Below are 23,564 nucleotides of genomic sequence, written 5' to 3'. Positions count from 1 at the left end.
GGGCCGTGGCGTGACCGGAATTTGGGAACCACGTTGCGTGCCACCTGGTGCTCCAGTTTGATAGCTCTTTCGCAAAATTGGACATTTATTTTGATGTAAATTATATATCTTTGATTATTTAGTCGGTGGTCAACGTTGTTTATGTTCTTCTCGACCTGTCAAACATACAATAACGACTAAATGTCAAGTAGATCAGAGTAGAATTTCTACCCAAAATTGGGTGCCTCACAAACTCAAATTCTGACAGGTGCAGTGTTCCCATCGCAACTGCATCGAATCGAACTCAAATTTCGCTTTCAAAGATCGCAAACCTTCACTTTCTGTCACCATCGGTGACCAACCGAGAGGCCCCGAAACCGCGCTGCCAATACATCATTGGCAACAAAAGGCCGAAAGTTCGGCCGAAAACGAGTTTCCAGCGAACCCTCCCCGCGGGAAGAGAAAGACCCTGGGCCTGGGGCGGGCTTTAAATTGCGAAATTTCGCTTCCTTCCGCGATGTGGGAAACGGGGCGAGAGAGAGCGAGAGCCTTTGGATTTTGACGCGCGAGAAATTAAGGGGGAAACCTGTGTGTGAGGTTATGTTTGCCGAGTGACGTATGAGCGAGGGAGAATTCTGCCGGCGGGGTCACCGCCGGGGTCACGTGACGACAATGAACCCGCTTTTGCGCGAGGAAGAGGACACCGGCTGAGGGATTAAATTTCCTTTTGACTGTGAGTTCAGGTGGTCATAAATGCAGTGGAGATAGGCGTGTGACAGGTGACAGTTCACAGAATTAAGCATGACGTTGCGAAAAAGGTTAAAAGTTTGCCTAGCCTAATTAAGCGTGTTTATTTTGACGTTTCATTGCACTCTAACACTGAATTACTCAACTATATTTCAAAATTGCAGTTGTTTGATAGAACTTTTGATAGAAACTGAAAATGATTGAAAATTCGCCTAACCAAATTTAGTTTGTTTTGTTTTGACGTTTCGTTACACTGTTATACCAAATTACTCATCAATCTTTAAAAATTACATTTTTTATTTACATAACCATTCAACATTTCACAAGGTTTCGTACTTGAAGTACTTCTTCGGGTCCTGCTCCCCCTCCAACGCGCTGCAATTGCCCTGCGGGATGCCAAACATGGTGCTCAAATCGATGTCGTACCGCGGCAGCTTCTCGCGCAAAAAGTTGACCACATTCGGGGTTAGGTCCGGCGTCCGGGACAGCATCAGCGCCGACAGGTACTTCTGGGCCTTGGTCTTCTCGGCGCAGTGCATGATGAGGCCCCAGGACTTGTAGTCGGTGTCGATGACGTACGTGTTGTAGATCTCCTCGTCTGAAATTTTAAGTTTGAGGTTATGTTGCGGTTGAAATGAAGCTTCCTTGAGTTCTTACAGGTAAACTCGGCGTGAATCCAGTGCGCCGGCTGGGCAAAGTTCGGAATGACCCAGGTTATGTTGCCCTGCTGGAAGTTCCGGAGCGGGTCGTCCGAGTAGTAGTAGGTGAAGTTCATCGTCACGAACCCGTCCGTCGTGGTGAAGGAACTGCGCATGCACGAGTACTCCGGCAGCGTTTCGGACGAGGCAAAGTACTGGATGACGTACCAGTTGCCCATCATGGCCGGCAGGTCAAAGTTGCGCATCGCGCGAACCTTTCAAGTTTAAAAGTCAGTTAGAAGTCTGCTAGAGGTCGCGCAGACTGACAGCTGCCCGCTCGGATATTTTTTTCGATTTCACAACTGTCAAACTGCACGCATCTGTCAACTCCGTATTAACTTTTCAATAAGGCGAATCTGTAGATGTAAACAAACAGTCTACACTCAAAATCAGAAGTACCCTTCTAAAAGGGTTATTTCTATCCTTTATCTGTCAACACAAGTGTGATATCTTCCTATTTATTATTATCTTATTTAAAACACTATTAATCATATAAACTGGAGCAAAGCTCCATCTTTATTCTTCGGCTTCATCTACTAGACTAACTCCCGATTCACGCTCGCTTTTCACTCACACATCCATAGCTCTACACGCTTATCACTGACTGCTTAATTTAGGATAATCTTCAGGATGCCACATCCTCCCCTTGCCAAATTGAATGTACACTAACAATAAAGTCAATATTAAACTAAAATCCTTCCTGCCGCCTCTCGTCTTAATTTGGCAACGCCTGGCGAAGTGTCCGTCCCGTAGAGCGATGACTAACAGCATAGGCTGCCAATATCAACGATGCCAATGATGTGGATCCAGTTCCCTTCTTTGCGTAAGCATTGATCTTCCAACTATTCTGCTTTCCTCCGAATCAACTAAAGTAGTGAAAAAAAGAAAGAAAAAAAACATCAGCGGTATATCATGTTCTGAAACGAAACATTTAAAGTGAAAACTACGTATATCATGCACAGGAAATCATGAACCTATTTGTAACATAATTAACCGTCTCATTATAACTGGCGAAGGCTTCCTCTCCTAACTAAAATTAATGTTTTCATTGACAGACGTGAGCCATATTTTTAAGATATAAACTTCAAAGAACTTCCTTCTTTAAAAATTACTTAAACTGTAATATTAGAAAACTCCTTTCATCTAATTATCCTACTTCTATTGGCTATTTATAGGTTTCTTTTGAAATTTAATTACTAGATATCGGTCCTCAACCTTGAATTTAATACAACTATTTGAATGAAAATTGTTTAGGGTTTCCACAAGGCTTGAATGTCATTATTCGATCGTACGTATGCTAAGTTGATTAAGAACTCTATCCTATTTCCATCAAGTACTTTAACAAATTTTATTACAAATCTTTTAGATATCCTGAAAATGAAATCGTTTTTTATAAATTATTATCGCTGGAATACTCCTATTGGGTTATATATTTATGAAATTTGAAAAAGGGAGCATTGTGTGATGAGAACTCGTTTTCCCGGAAGAGTGAATCACCGCTTAACCTCCAACAAAACTTACTCTCATGAAGAGCCACATTCCACTATGTCGTGGTGGTTACCCTATAGTTATAATTTAACAATTCATACTGCGGTTGACGTTTTGTATTTTTCCATTTGAAGAAAAACATGTTGTTATGCTGTATGTATAAAGTTATTTATATGTTATTTGATTGATAACAATTTTAATTTTCGTGGCCCGCTATCTTAAATTTCGTGTCGTGTACATTCTCTTCTTATATTTTCGTATGTATGTTTAACTGCAGTAATACATTATGTTTATTATTTATTAACTTATTCTTCGAACATACATTGACTACTTAACTACTTACTCCCTGATTAAAATCTAAATACAATAGAACATTGTTTGAACAATATATATTTGGTTGTAGAACAGTATTTTTTTAATGTTGATTTTTTTCATAGTGTAATCCAATGTGTCGCTATATTTGTTGTGAGCTTCCATTATTCTTTTTGGTGAGTTCTTTGCAGGCAATGGTGCCCTATTCTTTCTTCCGTGTCTTTTACAATGCACTATAACCATTAATATTGAACTATTATATTGGAGCGTGATCCTATAACTTTTCAGCAATTTTCTTTAAACAACATTCGACTCATTTTCTCAACAACTCTTTTCGCAGCAGTTGGCCTTGGGCTAAACCCGACTCAACTTCCAGGAACTGTTTTGCTGCAGTTGGCCTTGGGCTAAACCCGACTCAACTTTCAGGAACTTTTTTTTTGCTGCAGTTGGCCTTGGGCTAAACCCGACTCAACTTTTTAGGGCGATTGGCCTTGGGCTAAACCCGACTCAATCTTTTGCAGCAGTTGGCCTTGGGCTAAACCCGACTCAACTTTTTAGGACGATTGGCCTTGGGCTAAACCCGACTCAATCTTTTGCAGCAGTTGGCCTTGGGCTAAACCCGACTCAACTTTCAGGAACTCTTTTGCTGCTGTTGGCCTTGGGCTAAACCCGACTCAACTTTTTAGGGCGATTGGCCTTGGGCTAAACCCGACTCAATCTTTTGCAGCAGTTGGCCTTGGGCTAAACCCGACTCAACTTTTTAGGACGATTGGCCTTGGGCTAAACCCGACTCAATCTTTTGCAGCAGTTGGCCTTGGGCTAAACCCGACTCAACTTTCAGGAACTCTTTTGCTGCTGTTGGCCTTGGGCTAAACCCGACTCAACTTTTTAGGGCGATTGGCCTTGGGCTAAACCCGACTCAATCTTTTGCAGCAGTTGGCCTTGGGCTAAACCCGACTCAACTTTCAGGAACTCTTTTGCTGCAGTTGGCCTTGGGCTAAACCCGACTCAACTTTTTAGGACGATTGGCCTTGGGCTAAACCCGACTCAATCCCTTGCAGCAGTTGGCCTTGGGCTAAACCCGACTCAACTTTCAGGAACTCTTTTGTAGCAGTTATTTTTATCTCTTTATCAATGCTTCCAAACCATCAATTTAATTGAAAACTCTGCGCATTTAATCTCCTTTTTTTACAACGCTATAACTGTAATGTCTTTATAACTCCTCAAACAAATTTTGAATAGTTAATTAAAATGAAAGTTAATTTTACTTTGAAAATGTGTACCTATCTTGGTTCAACAAGCAATTGTTAATGCTCTGCTAAACATTCTTTTCATGTTCTGCAATTTGTAAATATCTCCCAAACTATTCAACTAAGCAAATTGATTACGATTAACATTATCTGAGCAAAGACTATTGAGGATATCTGAAAATTTACTTTTTTATATATAAATTTAAAAATTACTTTACCAAACTTATTTTTTTTTATCATTGGGGACTTATGGGAACTCAAACCAGACCTTACGAAACTAAGCTTTCCAAAATTCTTTCAGCCATTTTAAATTATTAAAATTATAGCATGAATTTTTAAATCCAATGATTATACACAAAACCTCATAACTCTCTCTTACATCTAATAATATAATGATATAAACACAAGCCATCCTTGAGCCTCCTCTTCACCAGGCTTCCATGCAATCATCCACAAGCTAGTCCACAAGTCATCTCTCCGTGAATAATTACATGTCTCTACTCCCTAAGGCCTTACAGCAAATATTCATAGGCCATCTCTCCACCAGGCTTTAGTGAATAACAGAGGGCGACCTCTATATCTCAATACAGGATTGTGCAGGCAGCTCGACCGCAGCCAGCACAAGCTGTCAATTCCGGACCCAAACAAAGCTAGAATAAAAGAAAAAAAAATCAAATCAATCAAATTATTCGCTCTACAGCATTGCCTTGGCGTTGTCGATTGCGAGATTCCTACTCGAAACTAGGTGTCCGAAGGCTTGATTGTTGAGGCAATTGCAAACCTCTTTTAACACCTAAGCTTCCATCCACCCCGGGATTCGAACTGACGACCTTTGGATTGTAAGTCCAACTGCCTACCAGCGACTCCACCGAGGCAGGACCCAGGGAGACGACTCCTACACCTGGACTAAGCTAACGACCTAACCTCTAGGTTAGACCGGGGCCAACATTTACTTCCCCGTCCGACGGAAGGCGTGATCAGACAAATCTCGTCTCAAAATTTGCCACCGGGACCTTCTGGGATCGAACCCAGGCCGACTGGGTGAGAGGCAACCACGCTTACCCCTACACCACGGTCCCGGCTCTAGAATAAAAGAACAGCTGTCTATTACGGAACCAACACTAATCAACTGCGCACTGTAAAAAAAATCAAAAATTACAGACATACAATAGGAAGAAACAATTTTTTTTTGTAAAATTTTACCGCATGTTGTTATAGTTTATGTTTTTGAGGTAATTTTTCTCAGTTTATGTGAAAACATACTGTTAAAGTTATTATCGTAAAGTACACATCAAGCCGATGAACTCATTTAAAGTTCTACATTTATCACATGAAACGTTTAACTTAACTACTGTGTAATCTGATTTTCATAAGGTTTTCTAGGCCCAGTGAAAAAAATATAATTTAACCCAAAAATGACGATCTTCTCGTCACAGTGTCCTGATGCAAACAAAACTCCAGCTGTAATGTAAACAAACTTTGAATGTGTTGGTAAATTTTTGACTAGAAAGCCTAATTACAGATTTTCTGAAATATACGATGCACAAAATAATAATAATAACAAATAAAAATTAACCTGTTTTTATTAAATTATTCGTCGCAAGAATCTATCCTTAAGTCACTCTTGGCTGTAAAGCATTTTTTTATAAGCACAGCAACTAAACATCACCTAAAGTCCTACTAAAAACTCGGCAACGTGTATAAGATAAACATCGCAGTTCCGCTCACCCAATTTTGGGTAATGTTATTATTGACAACTTCAATCGCAACCTTTTAATCGTGCATCATGTAAACAAAATCCTCGTTCCTCGATTGCACTGCTGTGTCGCACACATACAACAACATTCATTCCGCGGATTAGATTCGTGTGCGTCGATGGCCGCCCAACGATTACTGCGATCTTTGCATGACAGGACGAATGCAGAAGATAAGCCTAGTTTTGGACGCAAAGCACAGCGCGGGGGAGTGGGGTGGGGGAGATAAAAAGGTAGACACATCAACCCTTAGCCGACCTCTTGCCAGAGCTGCACACATTTAAAATTAACCCGACCTACTGAACATCCCAACCCAGCAGGCCATGCACGCGATCCTGATACACACACACAAGTAAATTTCTGCTCCGCTCTCTTCACACCAACAAAAACAACAAATAAAATAACTGGAAAATTCTCACCGAACTCCAGCAACTCGGCCAACAGCCCGGCTGCCTCCTAATGGCAATCGGCTGCCCGCTGCCATCGTCGCTACGATGCCGTCCTGCTGCGCAAAAATGCCGGAACACGCACTTTTGTAATTTTGAAACAATTGACCTTTTCCTTTTATTTTTGTCCACATTTTATTCACAAAAAAAACAAAAATTAACAACATGGCAGGATCGCCAATGTGATATCTTCCTATTTATTATTATCTCATTTAAAACACTATTAATCATATAAACGGGAGCAAAGCTCCATCTTTATTCTTCGGCTTCATCTACTAGACTAACTCCCGATTCACGCTCGCTTTTCACTCACACATCCATAGCTCTACACGCTTATCACTGACTGCTTAATTTAGGATAATCTTCAGGATGCCACAACAAGGAAAACAAACCCTTTTTGAGGGTTACTTCCACCCTTTTTCTCAAGTTTACCCGTCGTTACCGTTTTGCCTTTGTTTGTTTTCCTTGTGTTGACAGATAAAAGGTAGATAGAACCCTTTTTGAGGGGTACTTCTGATTTTTAGTGCTCTAGTGACAGTTCACGTTGAGTAAGAAAGGCTGCTTGTTTACATCTACCGATTCGCCCTATTGCAATGTTAATACGGAACTCACCCTGGGGCACCGTTCGCTCCGGTTACGGCGGCGGCCGCCGCCCGCCATCTGCGGGCTGCATTGACCCACTATCAAAACGAGCATAATTAGCAGGGTCCAGCGAAGATCGGTTTTGGTGGGGCCGCCGTCGCCAAGACGACGGTGACATCTGTCGCATCCGGTCATTGTCAGAGGGCGCTAAACTTAAAAAAAAGTGGCCAAGACGTGATCGGGCCTGACATTTCGCGTGTTGATAATAAAAATGAAAAGAAGAGAGAGAAAAGAAGATGAAACAAGGAATGCTAAAGATCAAAGAATATATGCTCAAAACAAGGGGTGAAACGATCGCGCAGAAGAAGCGCGCTCGCGCGCCCTCTCTTGATCGTTATAATTATTTATAATGTGTCAAAACCACGAGGTGGTCACTTGAAATATATTTCATTTATAGCATACGTTCATCCGTATGTGCATCCATATTTACGCGCATGTACGATTCCTACATGATTTTTGTTTCAGTGTTTTTCTCAGTTGTCATAGCAGACTGCCCTTGTTTACAAACAAGTTGAACGAAAACAAAGAGCACGACAGAAATAATATCCAAGCTGCAGCAGGCTGAGGCGAACTCGGATTGGAAAACAAATTCAAAGTTATGGCCAGCCTAGCTCAGGAAATCTGCGCCAAGCTGTGTCCCGAGAAGACTATTGCGGTATCAACTTGCATCTGCTGGAAGGCGCATCACATTTGGCGGCTTGCTTAACGAGTTCAATGATAAGTTCCGGGAGGTTTAAGGTGGCGGCCGGTGCTAGAACAGGGGCAGTTAGGCGCGATCGATTGGACAAGGATGTAGCAACATCGAAGTAGCAGCAAACTAAACAAGAAGTGAGTCAAGCCAAAATGGACAAATTCAAGCATCCGGTGGCATCGGTGCTCTTGGGCACATTCAAGCAAGCTCATGGTTCGAAATTAAGCGCTAATTGCACGTTGTCCTTTGCCGTCCACCCTTTCCGTACCTGCTGCTACTCCCACCACTACTCCCGATGACCACTGCGAGGACGAACTCAACGAGTTGTGATGGTCCCGAAGACCGCTGGATGTTTCTGAGTGCCGGCGATGGTCCCCGCGCGAATGTTTGAACTTTTTCTTCTTGCGCTCGTTGCAGTTACCGGCCGATCTTCATTGGCAACACAATCGGGTATGGCTTCATCAGAATTACTCACATCCGGAGCGGACATCCGTGTTACGACCGAGTAGAAAACCAATGAGAAGCAGAACGCCATTACTTGTACCTCAACCTTTGTGATAGCGATGCCCGATGGCAAGTTGGTGTACCCAGTGTTACTCACTAGGCGGGGCCAAGTCTACGCTTATGACAAATTATTTTCATGGTATTGTTTTGAAGATTACCTCTTTTCTATTTCCAAAACATTTTAACTCCTATCCAATTTGATTTGGGTCTGGTGTCCAGATAAACAAAATCTCAAAAAAGAACCACGACCGGTGTTAAGTTCCAGATTAAGTAGCAGGATTCAGAAGACCATGTCCATTCATTCAAGGTTGAATAGTTACGGGCCATTGGACGAAAATTGTAAACGCCTCGAGTGCGAGTTACACTTATCGAATCTCCAGGAGAACATCACTGTGAGAACCAGCTCATGGGTCACGACACTACTCCATCACTGAATAGGAACCGTCGTCTGGGGAAAATGTAGACTTCATTCTCAACAGGGACAACACTTTTTAGATCATTTAAGAGTTTCAAATTTAAATACACTCAAACCCCGATGGTTTGACACCAACTGTTGTCAAACGAACGGGGTCACTTTTTAGTTTGACACCCCTTTTACACGGAGTTCACACACACTACTGAACGTTTGTTTAGATAGTGTGTGTGAGCGCCGTGTAAAAAGTGACAGTTCGTCACTTTTTAGTTTGACTTTGACCAACCAACGGGGTACAAACTAAAAAAGTGTCAAACGAAAAAGTGACCAACCACCGGGGGTTGAGTGTATCGAACTAGGTTGTTTTGATTTTATGTGAACTAGCACGCACCATGTTAGGCAAGATATGCACGCTGTCCCACCATATTTGATTTGTTTTAGATTTAGGGAGTGTCCATAAACGACGTTGTGTTATTTAAAGCCTTCTATATTACAACCCCCACTTTGCAAGTGATTATGTGTCTGTTCTAGCGAAAACCAATCGATCATTTTAAAACATATTATCAAAATGACTAAAATAGCAGTCCCAATTCGCCCTATGTGTCCCGATTCGCCCAAGATTTACTTATAAAATGGAAAATAAAGAACAATTTATGAAATGTTTGTTTTTTGCGTTTATTCAATCATATTGATTCCATGAAATATTTCGAGTGATGTGGAACGAGTATAAAGTTAATCGGTTGATTTTAAGGTTTTTGTTTACGATATCTGGTTAGTCTAGCCGAGTTGGGTCGCGAACGACCGCGTGAGAGCATCCATACAACTTTGCTCTTTTTTATGATGTGAATTTTCCCAGTTGAGTCTCTGATACGGTATGTGTGTTTTGTAGTACTGCTATTTCGCAACTTGAGCTCCCCTTTGAAATTTGCGAAAAGTTGTTCAGCGTCGTAAATCTCGTCTTCAACCGAAGAGTGTTCATCCTCATTTGACTCGGTGCCACTTTCATCATCTTCCCCAAGGGCGTCATCTGTCGATACAAATTCTATGTTGTGAGACGGTTGCTCCAAGTCTGAGTCCGAATCAGAATCGACATCAGATGATATTCCAGTAGTTACGAACTCAAAGCTGGTGTCATGGACATTCATTGAGTCCATGAAGTGATGAGCTTCGGTCGTTATTCCTAAGTTGAGCAGGTCATGGGCAGCTTGTACTCTTGCTTTCTCAATCGTTACCCTTACTTCATCGTCGGTCGGCATCGGATGTGGCGGGTTGGGGTATTTGTTCTGCTTCCGAATGATGTTGTTGAACTTAAGGTCGTTCTTTCTTCGATACGATATTTGAGACTTCATAAATGCGTTTCTCAAACGTTCTCCCAGCTCCTTCATACTAAATTCACATGCGGTCTCATTGGTTGCCGTCATGGACCGTAACTCGCGAAAAACTTCCTCCGCCGGTTGACTCGAAAAGCATAATACCAGAAATTGTTCAGGACAATCGCGGCACATTTCAGCCAGCAGCACCAGCCCATGTGCATCGAGTTCAAGACACTGATAAGCGTTAGATGTGATGCATTCCTTCCCGACAGATTTTGACTCGATGCATTTATGACGCCAACAACGAATGAGAAATAAAGCATGCCTAGAATGTTTTAGTATATTTAATCAGTACATGTACAGTTTAAATTTAGATTACGACTTACCAGATTTTAAATATCCGTTCAAGTGGCACAAGGTTGATTTCGCAATATGCTTCATAAATTTGACTCATCAGCTGTAGAAGCATAACCGTGCCCTCACTGCCAGGGACAAACTCTTCGAGACAGTCCCGGACATCCTTTTGCATTATTCTCCACGTTGGATCGAATTTCATCCTATCCTTAGTGGATGCATCGGTGTCGTTTAATCCATGTTTGTCTTTTGATATTGTGTTGATAAGTAGTTGTAAGTGGTCCTTTTTGATAGTCAATATACCTGAAATTGAAAAGAAATTGAGTTAGGATAAAGGCCATTACGTAATGTGTTAACTCTTTATAACAAACTTTTAAAAGAGAAAGAACAATTGCAAAATGAGGAGAACATAAATTAAAAAAAAAACCAGAAAAGTTATGCAACTAATTGTGTAAGACAGGGAATTGAAACGTTTTTAAACATAATTATGGCTTACCGAATTTCAGCTCTTTGGAATTGAGGAGCTTATTCCGTATTTTATTCAGCAGATGGATAATGTCTTGGATGTACACATGCTCCAGCGGGATGTTGTTAACGATGAAGAATGGCCCCCATTTGGACCGCTGTAGCCGCGACAAAAATGACGTTTCGTTCAGCATCGCTTTCAGAAGCTTTGGATCACCGTCGGAGGCGAATCCGATCACCTTTATTCCTTCATTCTTGAGCAGCCTCTTCGTCGTTTTCCATCGTCTTCTTACGTCGTCGTGCGAAAACTTATTATCCGTACCTACGTAAAATAAAACGTACGGCGCAGCCTCCGGCGCCAAAGGTACGGCCAGCTGGACGTACGCCGTGTCGGCCAATCTACTCGATTCCAGGTGCTTTTTGACGGCGTATGCCGAAGTCGCCTTGAAGTAATCGACACGAGGCATACCAGCTTCGTCAAACGGAGGTACGCATCCCGTTAAACAGTCAGATCTACTGTCGTGTTGAGCATGTTGTTGGATTTTTGTTCCATCTTCCACTAACATAACCACCAAAGGGAATCCGTTTTCAACCAAATATGCTTTTAAGCCTTTCACGTCTAGCACAGCTGAAATAGAAAAAAAAAAAATAACAAAGTCAATTCATACATAAAAAAATTACACCAAATCAAATCAATTAGTTACAACTCAGATTTAAAAAAATATTAAGATATTATTGTAAAAAATGTGTATTTGTTTGTTAACTGACTTTAATTAAGATCAGGTAGCTTAACCTTGTTTTTGATATCTAGAGTTTTTTTAAATTAAAAAAGTTTGCAATAACTTAAACCTAGTCACGAAATATTCTAGCAGATGTTCTGTCAGAATCCTGCTAGAACAGTGGAACATTTCTGCTAGAATGCTGTAAGAATACCCAGCTCTGTAAAAACTCTCCTGCTAAAACGTCGTGACTGGGTACACTCAAACCCCGATGGTTTGACATCAACTGTTGTCAAACGAACGGGGTCACTTTTTAGTTTGACACCCCTTTTACACGGAGTTCACACACACTACCAAATGTATGTTTTGATAGTGTGCGTAAGCGCCGTGTAAAAAGTGACAGTTCGTCACTTTTTAGTTTGACTTTGACCAACCAACGGGGTACAAACTAAAAAAGTACCTTTAAAAAGCTCTAGATATATTGTTAACTTTACCTAACACTTCAGCCAAACTAAACTGGAATAGAGAGTTCCAACTCAAAATAGCGTAGATTGCTTTCTCAAAATTTAAAGTAAAATTGAATAAATTCGTATAAGCGTGTAGATATTTATATTGTTTATCATTGAGATAAACAAATTCCGATCGTAGCAGTCCGGTAGCCAAGGTGTTGTGAAAAAAAAAAAGAATCTCAATGTGTAATTCTTTGTGTTGTAAAAGATATTTAATATTAAATCAAACCTTCTTTGATCTGGCTGGTGTGCTCTGCAATGTGTCGTTTTATGGTCCTCCTGCTCGGTGCACACATGTTGTCTTTTTTAAATTTGTGATACGACGCTCCGGAAGCTAAATAGCCGTACGTTAACACGTCCTTCTCCAACAGGGAATATCTTTCTCCACCCTTGCTTCGGTTGTGATTTCTCTGATGGATCTCAACATAAGTTTTCAAAAGTGGTTTTTTGGCCAGTCCTTCAACAGTGGAACGGTCGGCCGTTTCGTCCCACAATTTTAGTTTTCCGAGTATAGCCTCCCGCCGGATGCCTCGGGCAGTTGTCGATCATCATTATCATCACCGTAACCAAGTGGACAAGTCTGAATTTCTAATCTGTACGTAGTTGGTGCCTTTTGTCCGGTGTTGTCGAGGTCCGACTCATTCTGAGCTCCCACGTTGCTCGTAGATCGCTGTAGTTCGGCCAGATCGTATCCGTGGCCGGATGGACCAACTACCGTGTCGGAGTGATTTCGTGAAGGGTTGTCTCCGGTGCGAGGTAGTTCCTGAAAATCGTTGAGGTCGGAATGCTGTGATCGCGCTTCGAGCAGAGATTGCATAGGGTGTTGTTCGGCAGAATTGTAGACCTCCATGTCCGAAGGATCTCGCGAAGCGTTAAGTAGTGGTGTTATTACCTTGGTGTTGCTGTGCTCGGAACGCCGAGCTCGCGCGTTGGTCTGAGACCCTTGCAAGTGTTGATCATCGGGATCGACCGTATCCGGAGAATTCCGTGGAGTGATAGTCGATTTACTCAATATCTTGACGTTGGCTTCAGAGAAGGATCTGTCCTGCTCGTCGTTGCTGTGCACGGAATGCTGCGCTCGTCCGTGAGTCATAGACCGATCCAAGTGTAGATCGTCGAAATCGTTGCTGCGGTTGACCGCATTGATTAGATCAAACTCCGTGTCCGAAGGGTATCGTGTAGCGTATGGAGGTGGCGTTCCAATAGATCTCTCGAAGAGCTGTTCGGAGTATGATCCTCGCTGTTCATCGTTGCTGCGGTCGAATGTATCAATATCCAGATCATCCAAAGGATCTCGAGAAGCGTCCGGAGGTGGTGTTGTTGCAGTGGTGTTGCTTTGCTCGGAACGCAAAGCTCGCGCGTTGGCCTGAGACCGTTGCAAAATCCGACCGTTGGGATCGTTGATGCGGTCGAACGGGTCAAAGAACGTGTCCGGAGGATTCCGTGGAGCGCATGTGGGTGAGGTTTCTCTTAATCTCTTGACGTTGGCTTCGGAGAAGGATCTGTTCTGCTGGTCGTTGTATTGCACGGAACGCCGCGCTCGCACGTGGGTCAGAGACCGTTCCAAGTGTAGATCATTGGAATCGTTGCTGCGGTCAAATAGATCAATCTCCGTGTCCGAAGGGTATCGTGTAGCGTTTGGAGGTGGCGTTTCAATCGATCTCTCGAAGATCAGTTCAGATCCTCTCTGTTCACCGTTCAAATGGTCGAATGTACCAACCTCCAGACCATCCAAAGGATCTCGCGAAGCGTACGGATGTGGTGTTGTTGGCGTGGTGTTGCTGTGCTGAGCTCGCGCACTGTCCTGAGACCGTTGCAAAATTCGACCGTTGGGATCGTTACTGCGGTCGAGTGGGTGATAGACCGTGTCCGAAGGATTCTTTGGAGCGCGTGTTGGTGGCGTTTTTCTCGATGTCTTCAAGGTGGATTCGGACAAGGATCCGACCTGCTCATCGTTGTCGCGACCGGGGAGCCGGGCCCGCGCGTGGTTCAGAGATTGTTGGACCGGACTCTGTGAAGCCTTGTGTCGCGCTAAAAAAATGGATTTTTTGTTCAGTTCTTAATTTGTTTTGATTTTTTAAATTTCACCTTTTTTGGCAGCTGCAGGTTCAAATGATCGATCTCGTTCCGATGTACTTTCCTTGTGCAGATGTTTGAAAAAATTATACACCGCCCAGGTTCGTCGGTCCTGTCGCACGACTTTTCGCTCGCTGTTGCATTTGTAGCATGTTATATAGCCGTCAACTCTTCCCGGAACCTCTTGCTTGAACCTGACTTTAACATCTTTCAGCTGATCCAGTTCCTCGTTAGGGAGATTCCTGAAATTTTCCAAATTTAAAAACTATCTGAGCATATGTTACTTAATTTTAGTTCATACTTAGCAAAGTCACTGTCTATTAGCTTTTCGATTAAAGCGTTGCGATCAACAGGATCTTGATAAAATTGTGCATCCGGATGAGTGTTTGAATCCTGTCTTTTCGGTTCGATGAAAAACGCAATTCCGCGGTCACTGATTGCTTGCGCAATTCTCCGTATGCACTTTTTTTGGAACACAGTGAATTGAAAGTCTCCGGGGCAGGTCCAATAGTCTCCCAGAAATTGACGCCGCTCTTCTGGCCCAACTTTCATTCCCATTTCGCGAACTGATTTCTGCAGCTCTTCAATGTCCTTTTCCGTAAAATCTCCTAACCAGCTCGTTGCAGATAGCATCTGCTTGTCCAGGATTGTTTTAATCTCGGGAGGTACCAAGCCGATTTCTGGTTTGAGTCGCATCCAGAACACCTCCTAGATTTATTTTTTGTTATATTTTTTGTTCAAATTTCCATTAATTAAATACAACTTACCCGGTCTTTAGCTGAATCTGTTTCAGCCATTTTTCTTCCGTGATTCGTAGGCTAGTCCAGTTATAGCCGTACGATCCGAAGCCAGTCGGCTAAGGCAGCTATGGCCACCGCTTCGGCGATCCGGAAGTTTACGACAGCCCTGGCCGTTGGATGATCCGGAAGCTGCCTGGTTTGGTCACCCGGCAGCTGTGGCCGCCGCTTTGGCGATCCGGTATGGCCACCGCTTCGGCGATCCGGTATGGCCAGCGCTTCGGTGATCCGGAAGTCGGCGATCCGGTATGGCCACCGCTTCGGCGATCCGGTATGGCCACCGCTTCGGTGATCCGGAAGTTTGAATTTTGTCGTCCGGCAGCTTTGGCCGCCGCTTCGGCGATCCGGTATGGCTAGCGCTTCGGTGATCCGGTATGACCACCACTTCGGCGTTCCGGTATGGCCACCGCTTCGGTGATCCGGAAGTTTGAATTTGGTCGTCCGGCAGCTTTGGCCGCCGCTTCGGCGATCCGGTATGGCTAGCGCTTCGGTGATCCGGTATGACCACCACTTCGGCGTTCCGGTATGGCCACCGCTTCGGTGATCCGGAAGTTTGAATTTTGTCGTCCGGCAGCTTTGGCCGCCGCTTCGGCGTTCCGGTATGGCCACCGCTTCAGTGATCCGGAAGTTTGAATTTGGTCGTCCGGCAGCTTTGGCCGCCGCTTCGGCGATCCGGTATGGCCAGCGCTTCGGTGATCCGGAAGTCGGCGATCCGGTATGGCCGCCGCTTCGGCGTTCCGGTATGGCCACCGCTTCGGTGATCCGGAAGTTTGAATTTGGTCGTCCGGCAGCTTTGGCCGCCGCTTCGGCGATCCGGTATGGCTAGCACTTCGTTGATCCAGAAGCCGGCGATCCGGTATGGCCACCGCTTCAGTGATCCGGAAGTTTACCACCTCCCTGGCCGTTAGATGGTCCGGAATCTGTCTGGTTGTCCTGGTCCGGCAGCTTTGGCCGCCGCTTCGGCGATCCGGTATGGCTAGCGCTTCGGTGATCCGGTATGGCCACCACTTCGGCGATCCGGTATGGCCACCGCTTCGGTGATCCGATATGGCCACCGCTTCAGCGATCCGGATGTTTCCTACCCACGTTCCTACCGCACTGGCCGTTGGATGGTCCGAAAGCTGTCCGAAAGGACGGTCCTGGCTAATTTTGGTCGTCTAGCTGTTCCGTTGGTTCCTTAGTCACGGGTTCTTGCGGGAAAACTTGCGGTGAAAAAGTCCAAGGAAAGTGCTTCTTGCTTAAGCCACGTGAAAGCAGCTGTCAAAAAGGCGCTCGATTTTTTTACTGGCAAAACGTCACTTTTATAAAAGTGACGTCTCGCCAGAACACTGATTTAAATCATACAGTGACTTTAGCGCATCCTGTACATCCATATTTACATATATTTACCGTGTATTTACCATATAAACGTGATTCGCTCCGTATTCGCTACGGATCAAAAGAGTGCCCAACCCCGTGGTCAAAACTTTCACCGCCGGGGCTGCAAAAGAGAGGAACGCGAGCGATAAGAGCGGGTCTGCCGGCGCGACCCCTCGGCGGTGGAGGGGCCCGCGGATGCGATTTTTTTTAAATATCTCTTTTGTTGTGCTGCCTTCTCTTCAAATTTGGTTTTGTTTAGGGAGATTTGCCCATTTAGTGACAGCTTAGCATTTTTCTAACGCCTTGACAGTTGGTCACCTCTCACATTAGTTACATTGTTTATCACGAGCACCAATGCAAACAATTGCTAAGGTAGCAAACTGTCATAAAGCGCTAGCCACAAAGAGGTATCGCATCCCCCCAAACAATGCCACTTGCAAATTAGTCTCCCCTAGCCACTTGTCTCTTTCTCATGCGAGATCTTTCGTTTTCTCTTTTTCCGTCCGGCGAAACCTTCCCGCGGGGGTCCCGAAGGGGTCGCTCCTCCCCGCAGCCTACTGCGCTTTCACGACCGCCAAAATCCGCGATTCCTCAATTTTGGCGAACACGTTTCAAAAGGGCTTACGCCGAGATGTTTTCGCCAAGCGTGAGCGGAACAACCCATTTGTTTACATTTTGAGGTTACGCCCTTTCCAAACGTCAACAAAAACTTGTTGTCCCGCGCGCGCAATCCATTGTGGCCGTGATGGCCCTGGGCGGTCACCGAATGCACCATTTCACCGAAAGTAGTTTACCATCCATGTATATGTGTGACAGTGACAGTTGTTTGCAAAATTACTCTCCTCTCTCTGTCTCTGTCTCGCGCGAGGTAATCTGGTTCGGTCGTTATCAAATTTGCACTAAATTTCGGAGAGATTTGACTGGCGGGGCGAGAAGTAAAAGGCCCGCTCGTTGCCGGATATTTGGGTTATGGCTTTCGGGAGGGAAAATTTCGACGCATTCCAATCGGAACGCGGTGAGTGACCACCGGTTGTTGCCCCCACGGCGCCGTTTCTAGAGCTCTCCCGCGTAATCAATGGCTGGTTTGTCTGATGATCTGTGGTAGCTGTCAAAACATGTGGCAATTAGCGCCACGAGTTGGCAACACTAACACATGAATATTTCACGACTTTTCAACAATCAATTTGAGTTTCCACGTGTAATTTTTGCACATATTTACCTTAAAACAACTATTTTTAAAGATTTGAACGCAAATAAACCGATGATCTCACAATTTTATCACAAACTGAACCATTCTCGATCGCGTTCTGCGGAGCAACTGAAGGCTTCCGGAAATGAGCAATACGATAAGAAAGTTGCAGAACATTCTCTGCCCCAGTGCTAGATGAGTTATATTCATATCGTAAACAGGCCGATTCGACGCAGGCAAAAATAAAAACAAAAAGACATGAAAGAAAAAAGGTCTGCGTCAAGGTCTGCGTTGTTGTTTATGTCGGACGGCCTATAATTAGAGGGCGCTTTTGAGGACCTCAACTTCGGATTTCGGACAGGGTCTTCTCGTGTGCAGTTATGGATTTTGTTTTGCTCTTTTGTTTTGTTTTGGAGGAGAGAAGGTCCGGATGACCCAAAACAATCAATTATTATTGGGGGCAGTAAAATGTATGTTTTTAGTGTTTTAGACGATCTCGTTTGAATTTCAATTGCTTGTGACTTTAACTTGACTTGATCTCTGGTTGAAGAGAATTTACGAAATGTTCAATGAGTCATTTCTCGTAGGGTAGGTCGTTGAATCAAAGAATTTTGGTTTCAAATCTGTTGACATTTGATTGGTTAATCTTAATCTTAACCTTAGCCTTAATCATTGTTCGATTCCAGCACGGATTTTTTTAGCTTTTTTGCAGGTCTTGAAGTTGGAGTTGCAAAACTACCGGAATTTGGAGTAGGGATAGATGTTGTAAAATTTGCAAAAGTCAGTGTTGGAGTCGAATTTGTATTCGCTGCGTAATCTACCCGTCTCCGCAGCCGTAATTATTAGAGAGCCTATATGGAGAGGCGAAATGTTACTCTCAGGGTTCCAATCGAACTGTCAAATCGGGGTTCCAATCGAGCAACAAGATCATGCAAGAACAAGGTCAGAATCAATTTAAAATAATTTTGAGCAGAAAAATGAGATTAACAACATTTACAAACATTGTAAAACTGTTGTTTTTATTAAAATGATAGTTTTTGTTAAGTTTGTGCTAGTTCGGTACAAGAAACGTGCCAGCACCAAAAATATACTACAAGTTTTTCAACCTTAAATTTGAATGACTTTGGGTGTTTAAAATTTCTCCCAGAACATTTCATTTCCCTATGTAGGTCCCTAGTAATTATAACATATATGTTTTTATTAATTTGTTTCACAATTTTTGAAATTGTTTAGTTGGAATTAATTTTTTGGCGGTTCCAACATCTCAGATATTAAATAATTTTCATAGCCTTTAAAGTTTTTAATTATTTTTTTAGTCGATAATACATAATTAAATGTATAACTCATATATTTATTTATTATCAGCTCAAAAATAATAATAATAAAGGTGCAGCTGGTTATGTTACACATGACCAATACAACAAAGAACTTGTTCATGTCCCCCTAAACGTCACCCCTAAATTTCAACCATCCTGGACGAATCCCCTCCAGATGAATTAGAATTAATCCAAATTTATGAAAAAAAAAACAAACGAAATCTGAGTGAAACAATAAACAACATTGAAAAGAGTAATTTTGAATGGAAGTGTACAGAACATGTTGTTTGACAGTGACCAGGGGCGCCGACTCTAAAAAATAATAAAAATATGCTTTTAAATTGATTTTTATATTTTATCGTAAAATGTTAAAAAGCTGTTTTTTCAAAATTATATAAAAATTTAAATTACAGGCCATGGGTTCAACCTTGGTTTCAACATTGGAATGAAAAAAGAGTTTTAAAATGCATTTTACACCTGATCAGTTATTTTGCAATCATTAGTTTTCAAAATATCTTTGTACTACCGAGATTATTTTCGTTGAAAAATAAACTTTTTGCGGTACACTCAACCCCCGGTGGTTGGTCACTTTTTCGTTTGACACTTTTTTAGTTTGTACCCCGTTGGTTGGTCAAAGTCAAACTAAAAAGTGACGAACTGTCACTTTTTACACGGCGCTCACGCACACTATCAAAACAAACGTTTGATAGTGTGTGTGAACTCCGTGTAAAAGGAGTGTCAAACTAAAAAGTGACCCAGTTCGTTTGACAATAGTTGGTCTCAAACTATCGGGGTTTGAGTGTACTATATATCGGAAGTTCACAAAAAAAATATTTCTAATCGATCCCAGACATAATAAACATGATTTTAAATGCAGGAAAATGCATTTCAAATTGTTTTCAGTAGATTAGACTTCTACTTTTTGCATCCTGATTTTTCGGGTTGATTTTTAAGGAAATGGGGACGACAAAAACTTCAAAAAATATTTGCAGCGTCCTAACTGGGAAAAATACAAAATTCTCAATGTTTGTTTAAGTCTGGGTCTGGAATTAAGGTGTGAAAATAAACAAAATCTAGAGTTTTTTTTTTTAAAAAAAAAGGTCCTCTAAAAATATCACACACAAAAGCTTATAGGACCTTTTCAAACTAAAACTCTAGAAATATAAGAAAAAAATCATTCTAAAACAGTTATACTAATTAAATAAAGATATTAGATAAAATATATTAAAATAATCATAGAAAAAATTAAATCAATCATTAGTTCCAAGTAACACAGTTGAACGCATTGATAATTCATTCCAGAAATATTTTGAATTTCCTCAATTAAAAATAACCATTGGTAAAAATTTCTCCAAAATTTTTAATTGAAATTCAAGAAATTTGTAAGAATTTAATCTGTGATATTTTGCCGAATTTAGTTTCGTCGACTAAAATTTTTGTTGGACTACATACTTTTTTCATGCATTTTTACAGACTATAATGTTTTTTAAATGCTTACTTGAAGATCATAAAAATTATTACTTCATGTTTTGAAAAGAATTGATAAAGCTATGTCCAAAGCATGTTCAAAAAAAGTAAAAACTCTCCTCTTCTTATTTTTAAAGTTCTGTTTCTAAACAATAGAAATTCATAGCAAATTATTCTCATACCCAAAACATAAAAAAAAATCGTAAAAAGCTGTTCATGTATGAATTAGTGCGAAAAGTAACAGAAATTAATCATCAACAAATTTGGTTTTTGTAAGATATTCAATAATTTTGAAGACTTATTTATGTTTAGAAGAATTGACACAAATTATCCTTCTTCAAAGATGAACTCGAATTTTAAAAATTCAAAAGCAGCAGATTTTTTTTCAAACCAGAACAGGCTTTTCTTCAACAATCACAAAAAAATTAAAAGATTAAGGACATATGTTCTTCGATCGGGCACCCCATGTAGGTATATTTTCAAACCAACTATTTAACTTATGGTTATCATTTCCCATATAGTAATTAATTGTTTCTTTATGGTCACAAAATCATCCTCTTCATCCTGGATATTGACACTTTGGCGTTTGATTATAGTTTGTTCAATGCGTTTTTAACCTATATCAAGTAATACATAGCTAAATGAGAAGTGAGCAAACTTGTTTCTGTCAAAAAAATTGCAAAACATGATTTTTTTCAAATAGTGAGAATTTGCAAATTAGATGGACACAGGATTAAGTCCTCAACCTGCCAAACATACGATAATTTCCCTTATAAAACTTTTCCAATATTTGAAGAGAAAATAAAATTTAAATAAATTTAATTTTGTCAAAAATAAATTTCAAGTGACGGAAATAATCATCGTATTTTTTTCATAAACATGCCAATAAGTAAAATTCGTAAGATACGAGTAACTTAAACATATAAACTCTACAGATTGTCAAGGGAGACAGATTGGTCGATGCAAAATAAATTGGTACTGGCAACCAGGGTTACCAGGTCAAAATTTGAAAAATCTGGTAAAGTATTTATTAAAAATCTGGAAAAATCTGGCAGATGAAAACCTAACAAATTCGAATGGTGAAGGTGAGGGAGGATATAAATTAATGTGTAGACTGCCCCTGATCGCATAAATGTCCCATATGCATTTTAATCGATTTCGAGTTATTGATGCAGTTTGGTTCAAAATTGTATGCTCTTTCAAAAGAGCCTATAACATCCAGTACTTTGTTCCAGAAATCAGGAGGAAATCTAGTTTTTTTGCGGAATTTTAACACGTAGCCTTATGTATGGGACAAACTTCAAATGCGTTTTTCTCAGCTTGCTGTTTTTGCATATGGGACATTTATGCGAACATGGGCAGTAGAGTTCTGATGGTTTAACTGATTTTAAGGCCTCAAAAAGGCTGAATTTGCATTTTATTTAAGAAACACATATTCTATTTTAAATTAAATTCGTTCATTTTAATCGAAAAATGGTTCATAATGGACCTAAAGTGAAAAATCTGGCAAAATCTGTCAATATCTGGCACAGAGAAGGGTGAATCTTTATTCTGACAGACACATGAAAAATCTGGCAACCTGGCAACCCTGCTGGCAACGTTTGTTTTGCGCTTGCAACACTGCCAGTTTTGCTGGGCGTAAAGGGCGGTTGGTGTCCAGCGCGTTTGGATCTGTCAAACATTGGCCAATCTGCTTGCCTTGACAATCTGTAATAAACTCCACCCCAAGCTGTCAGATTTTTGGGAATCAGCCGTGCCCCCCCCAACATTTTGGACTAGTCGGCGCCACTGACAGTGAAACTTTCTTTCTATACACTCAAAACCAGAACTATGCATAAAAAGGATACTCCAAATCTTTTCAAAACTAATACCCTGTTTGAAAGGATGTAACCTTACTTGTAAACAAACAGTTCATCCCGCTCACACTAGTGAATGTTTGCATTGAATTTGAGCGGGATAAGGTACTTTTTGACGGTGATGCTGACTTTTCGAATAATTTCGAATTAAAGTGTACGCTTTGTATTGGCATTTCTTTACACGCTAATGGCATTTACCACAAGTTTTTGTTTTTTTGTAAATATATTTGAAAAAGCATAGCATTACCGGAAACTTGCCAGAGGTCATCAGCCCATCGAGTGCATCTCCCTTGGCCACCTCGTCGGATGGCCACTTCTGGCGCGAGGTTTGTGCGGTAAGTTTTCCCGCGCAGCAGAAATTGATTTTGCATAACAGTAGCAGAAGAAATAACCGATAAACGAGTGATGTGTGTGCACGAGAGTGTTATTGCGGAATCAATCCGTTTGAAAGCTAGCCCGATATCAGCATCAACAAAAAAAAACTTGAAGAAAAGAAGGATGAAAAGGTGATGATGGGCTCTCTTGACGGCGGCACAATGATATAATCGAGTTTTTCCTAATGTATCCAATTTCCGAAGGCATGGCACGGAGGGAAAAAAGCGTAAGGCACCGCAAAAAAAGTGCACGCTCAATTATCAATTGAAGGCACGGAGCGAACGAGCCGCCCCACTTAGAAGTATTTTAAAATTCACTTTCATTTGAGCGAGTGGCGCCGCCACGCGGCGATGCGGCGAATCACTGCGGCAGCAGTGGCAAAAAATCGCACCACAAAGGTGAGAGTCCGCGCAGCTGTGCGGCAATCAATGGTTCATGATTGCTGCTGGATCATGAGTGTGAGCAGCGGTCGATTGGTTGGATAGGAAACGGCTGCTTCCAAACGGTTTGAAGGAGAGCCGGAGATACGGTAGATTCCACGGTGATGACGGAAAACGTTGAACCTTAAAGGTTAGAATACCTTGGACTAGCATGAGCGGATTTGACAGTGTTTGGATTGACTGAATCAACAGTATCAATGGGTTGACGGAATCAACTGATTGGCAGAGTTGACAAAATGACAGAGTTGACAGAATGACAGAGTTGACAGAATGCCAGAGTTGACAGAATGACAGAGTTGACAGAATGACAGAGTTGACAGAGTGACAGGTTGACAGGTGTACTTACCCCCTTGACATTGTCCGCACCATCTGCCAAGCGGACATTGACCTTGCCCGGCCCCCACCA

The 23,564-nt window shown here is 42.0% G+C and overlaps 2 protein-coding genes across 2 annotated transcripts; both read right to left on the bottom strand.

The window, feature by feature from the left end:
* Nucleotides 1-791: 791 nt before the first annotated feature.
* LOC120424698 (apolipoprotein D) lies at nt 792-17,880 on the bottom strand. The gene is made up of 4 exons (XM_039588877.2): nt 17,735-17,880; nt 7,287-7,500; nt 1,384-1,639; nt 792-1,324 (listed from the first exon to the last, which is right to left on the bottom strand). Exons 2-4 carry the CDS (start codon nt 7,449-7,451, stop codon nt 1,047-1,049), a joined length of 699 nt encoding a protein of 232 aa, XP_039444811.1. The 5' UTR covers nt 7,452-7,500; nt 17,735-17,880; the 3' UTR covers nt 792-1,046.
* LOC120424697 (uncharacterized) lies at nt 7,516-11,683 on the bottom strand. Its single transcript, XM_039588876.2, has 3 exons — nt 11,087-11,683; nt 10,623-10,893; nt 7,516-10,561 (listed from the first exon to the last, which is right to left on the bottom strand). The coding sequence occupies exons 1-3, from the start codon at nt 11,619-11,621 to the stop codon at nt 9,670-9,672; spliced, it is 1,698 nt and encodes a 565-aa protein (XP_039444810.1). The 5' UTR covers nt 11,622-11,683; the 3' UTR covers nt 7,516-9,669.
* Nucleotides 17,881-23,564: the final 5,684 nt, after the last annotated feature.

Source organism: Culex pipiens, chromosome 1, assembly GCF_016801865.2.
Source record: "Culex pipiens pallens isolate TS chromosome 1, TS_CPP_V2, whole genome shotgun sequence".
Classification (NCBI taxonomy): domain Eukaryota; kingdom Metazoa; phylum Arthropoda; class Insecta; order Diptera; family Culicidae; genus Culex; species Culex pipiens.
This window is presented reverse-complemented; position numbering and strand designations above follow the sequence as displayed.

Bases quoted from the DNA above. Each gene is read 5' to 3' on its own strand.
- LOC120424698 (XM_039588877.2), bottom strand. From the start codon at position 7,451: ATGACCGGATGCGACAGATGTCACCGTCGTCTTGGCGACGGCGGCCCC. The intron at 1,640-7,286 runs GTGAGTTCCGTA...TAAACTTGAAAG, and splicing joins GGAGCGAACGGTGCCCCAGG to GTTCGCGCGATGCGCAACTT. The intron at 1,325-1,383 runs GTAAGAACTCAA...TTAAAATTTCAG, and splicing joins GATTCACGCCGAGTTTACCT to ACGAGGAGATCTACAACACG.
- LOC120424697 (XM_039588876.2), bottom strand. From the start codon at position 11,621: ATGTTAGTGGAAGATGGAACAAAAATCCAACAACATGCTCAACACGAC. The intron at 10,894-11,086 runs GTAAGCCATAAT...TTTCAATTTCAG, and splicing joins TTCCAAAGAGCTGAAATTCG to GTATATTGACTATCAAAAAG. The intron at 10,562-10,622 runs GTAAGTCGTAAT...AAAACATTCTAG, and splicing joins GAACGGATATTTAAAATCTG to GCATGCTTTATTTCTCATTC.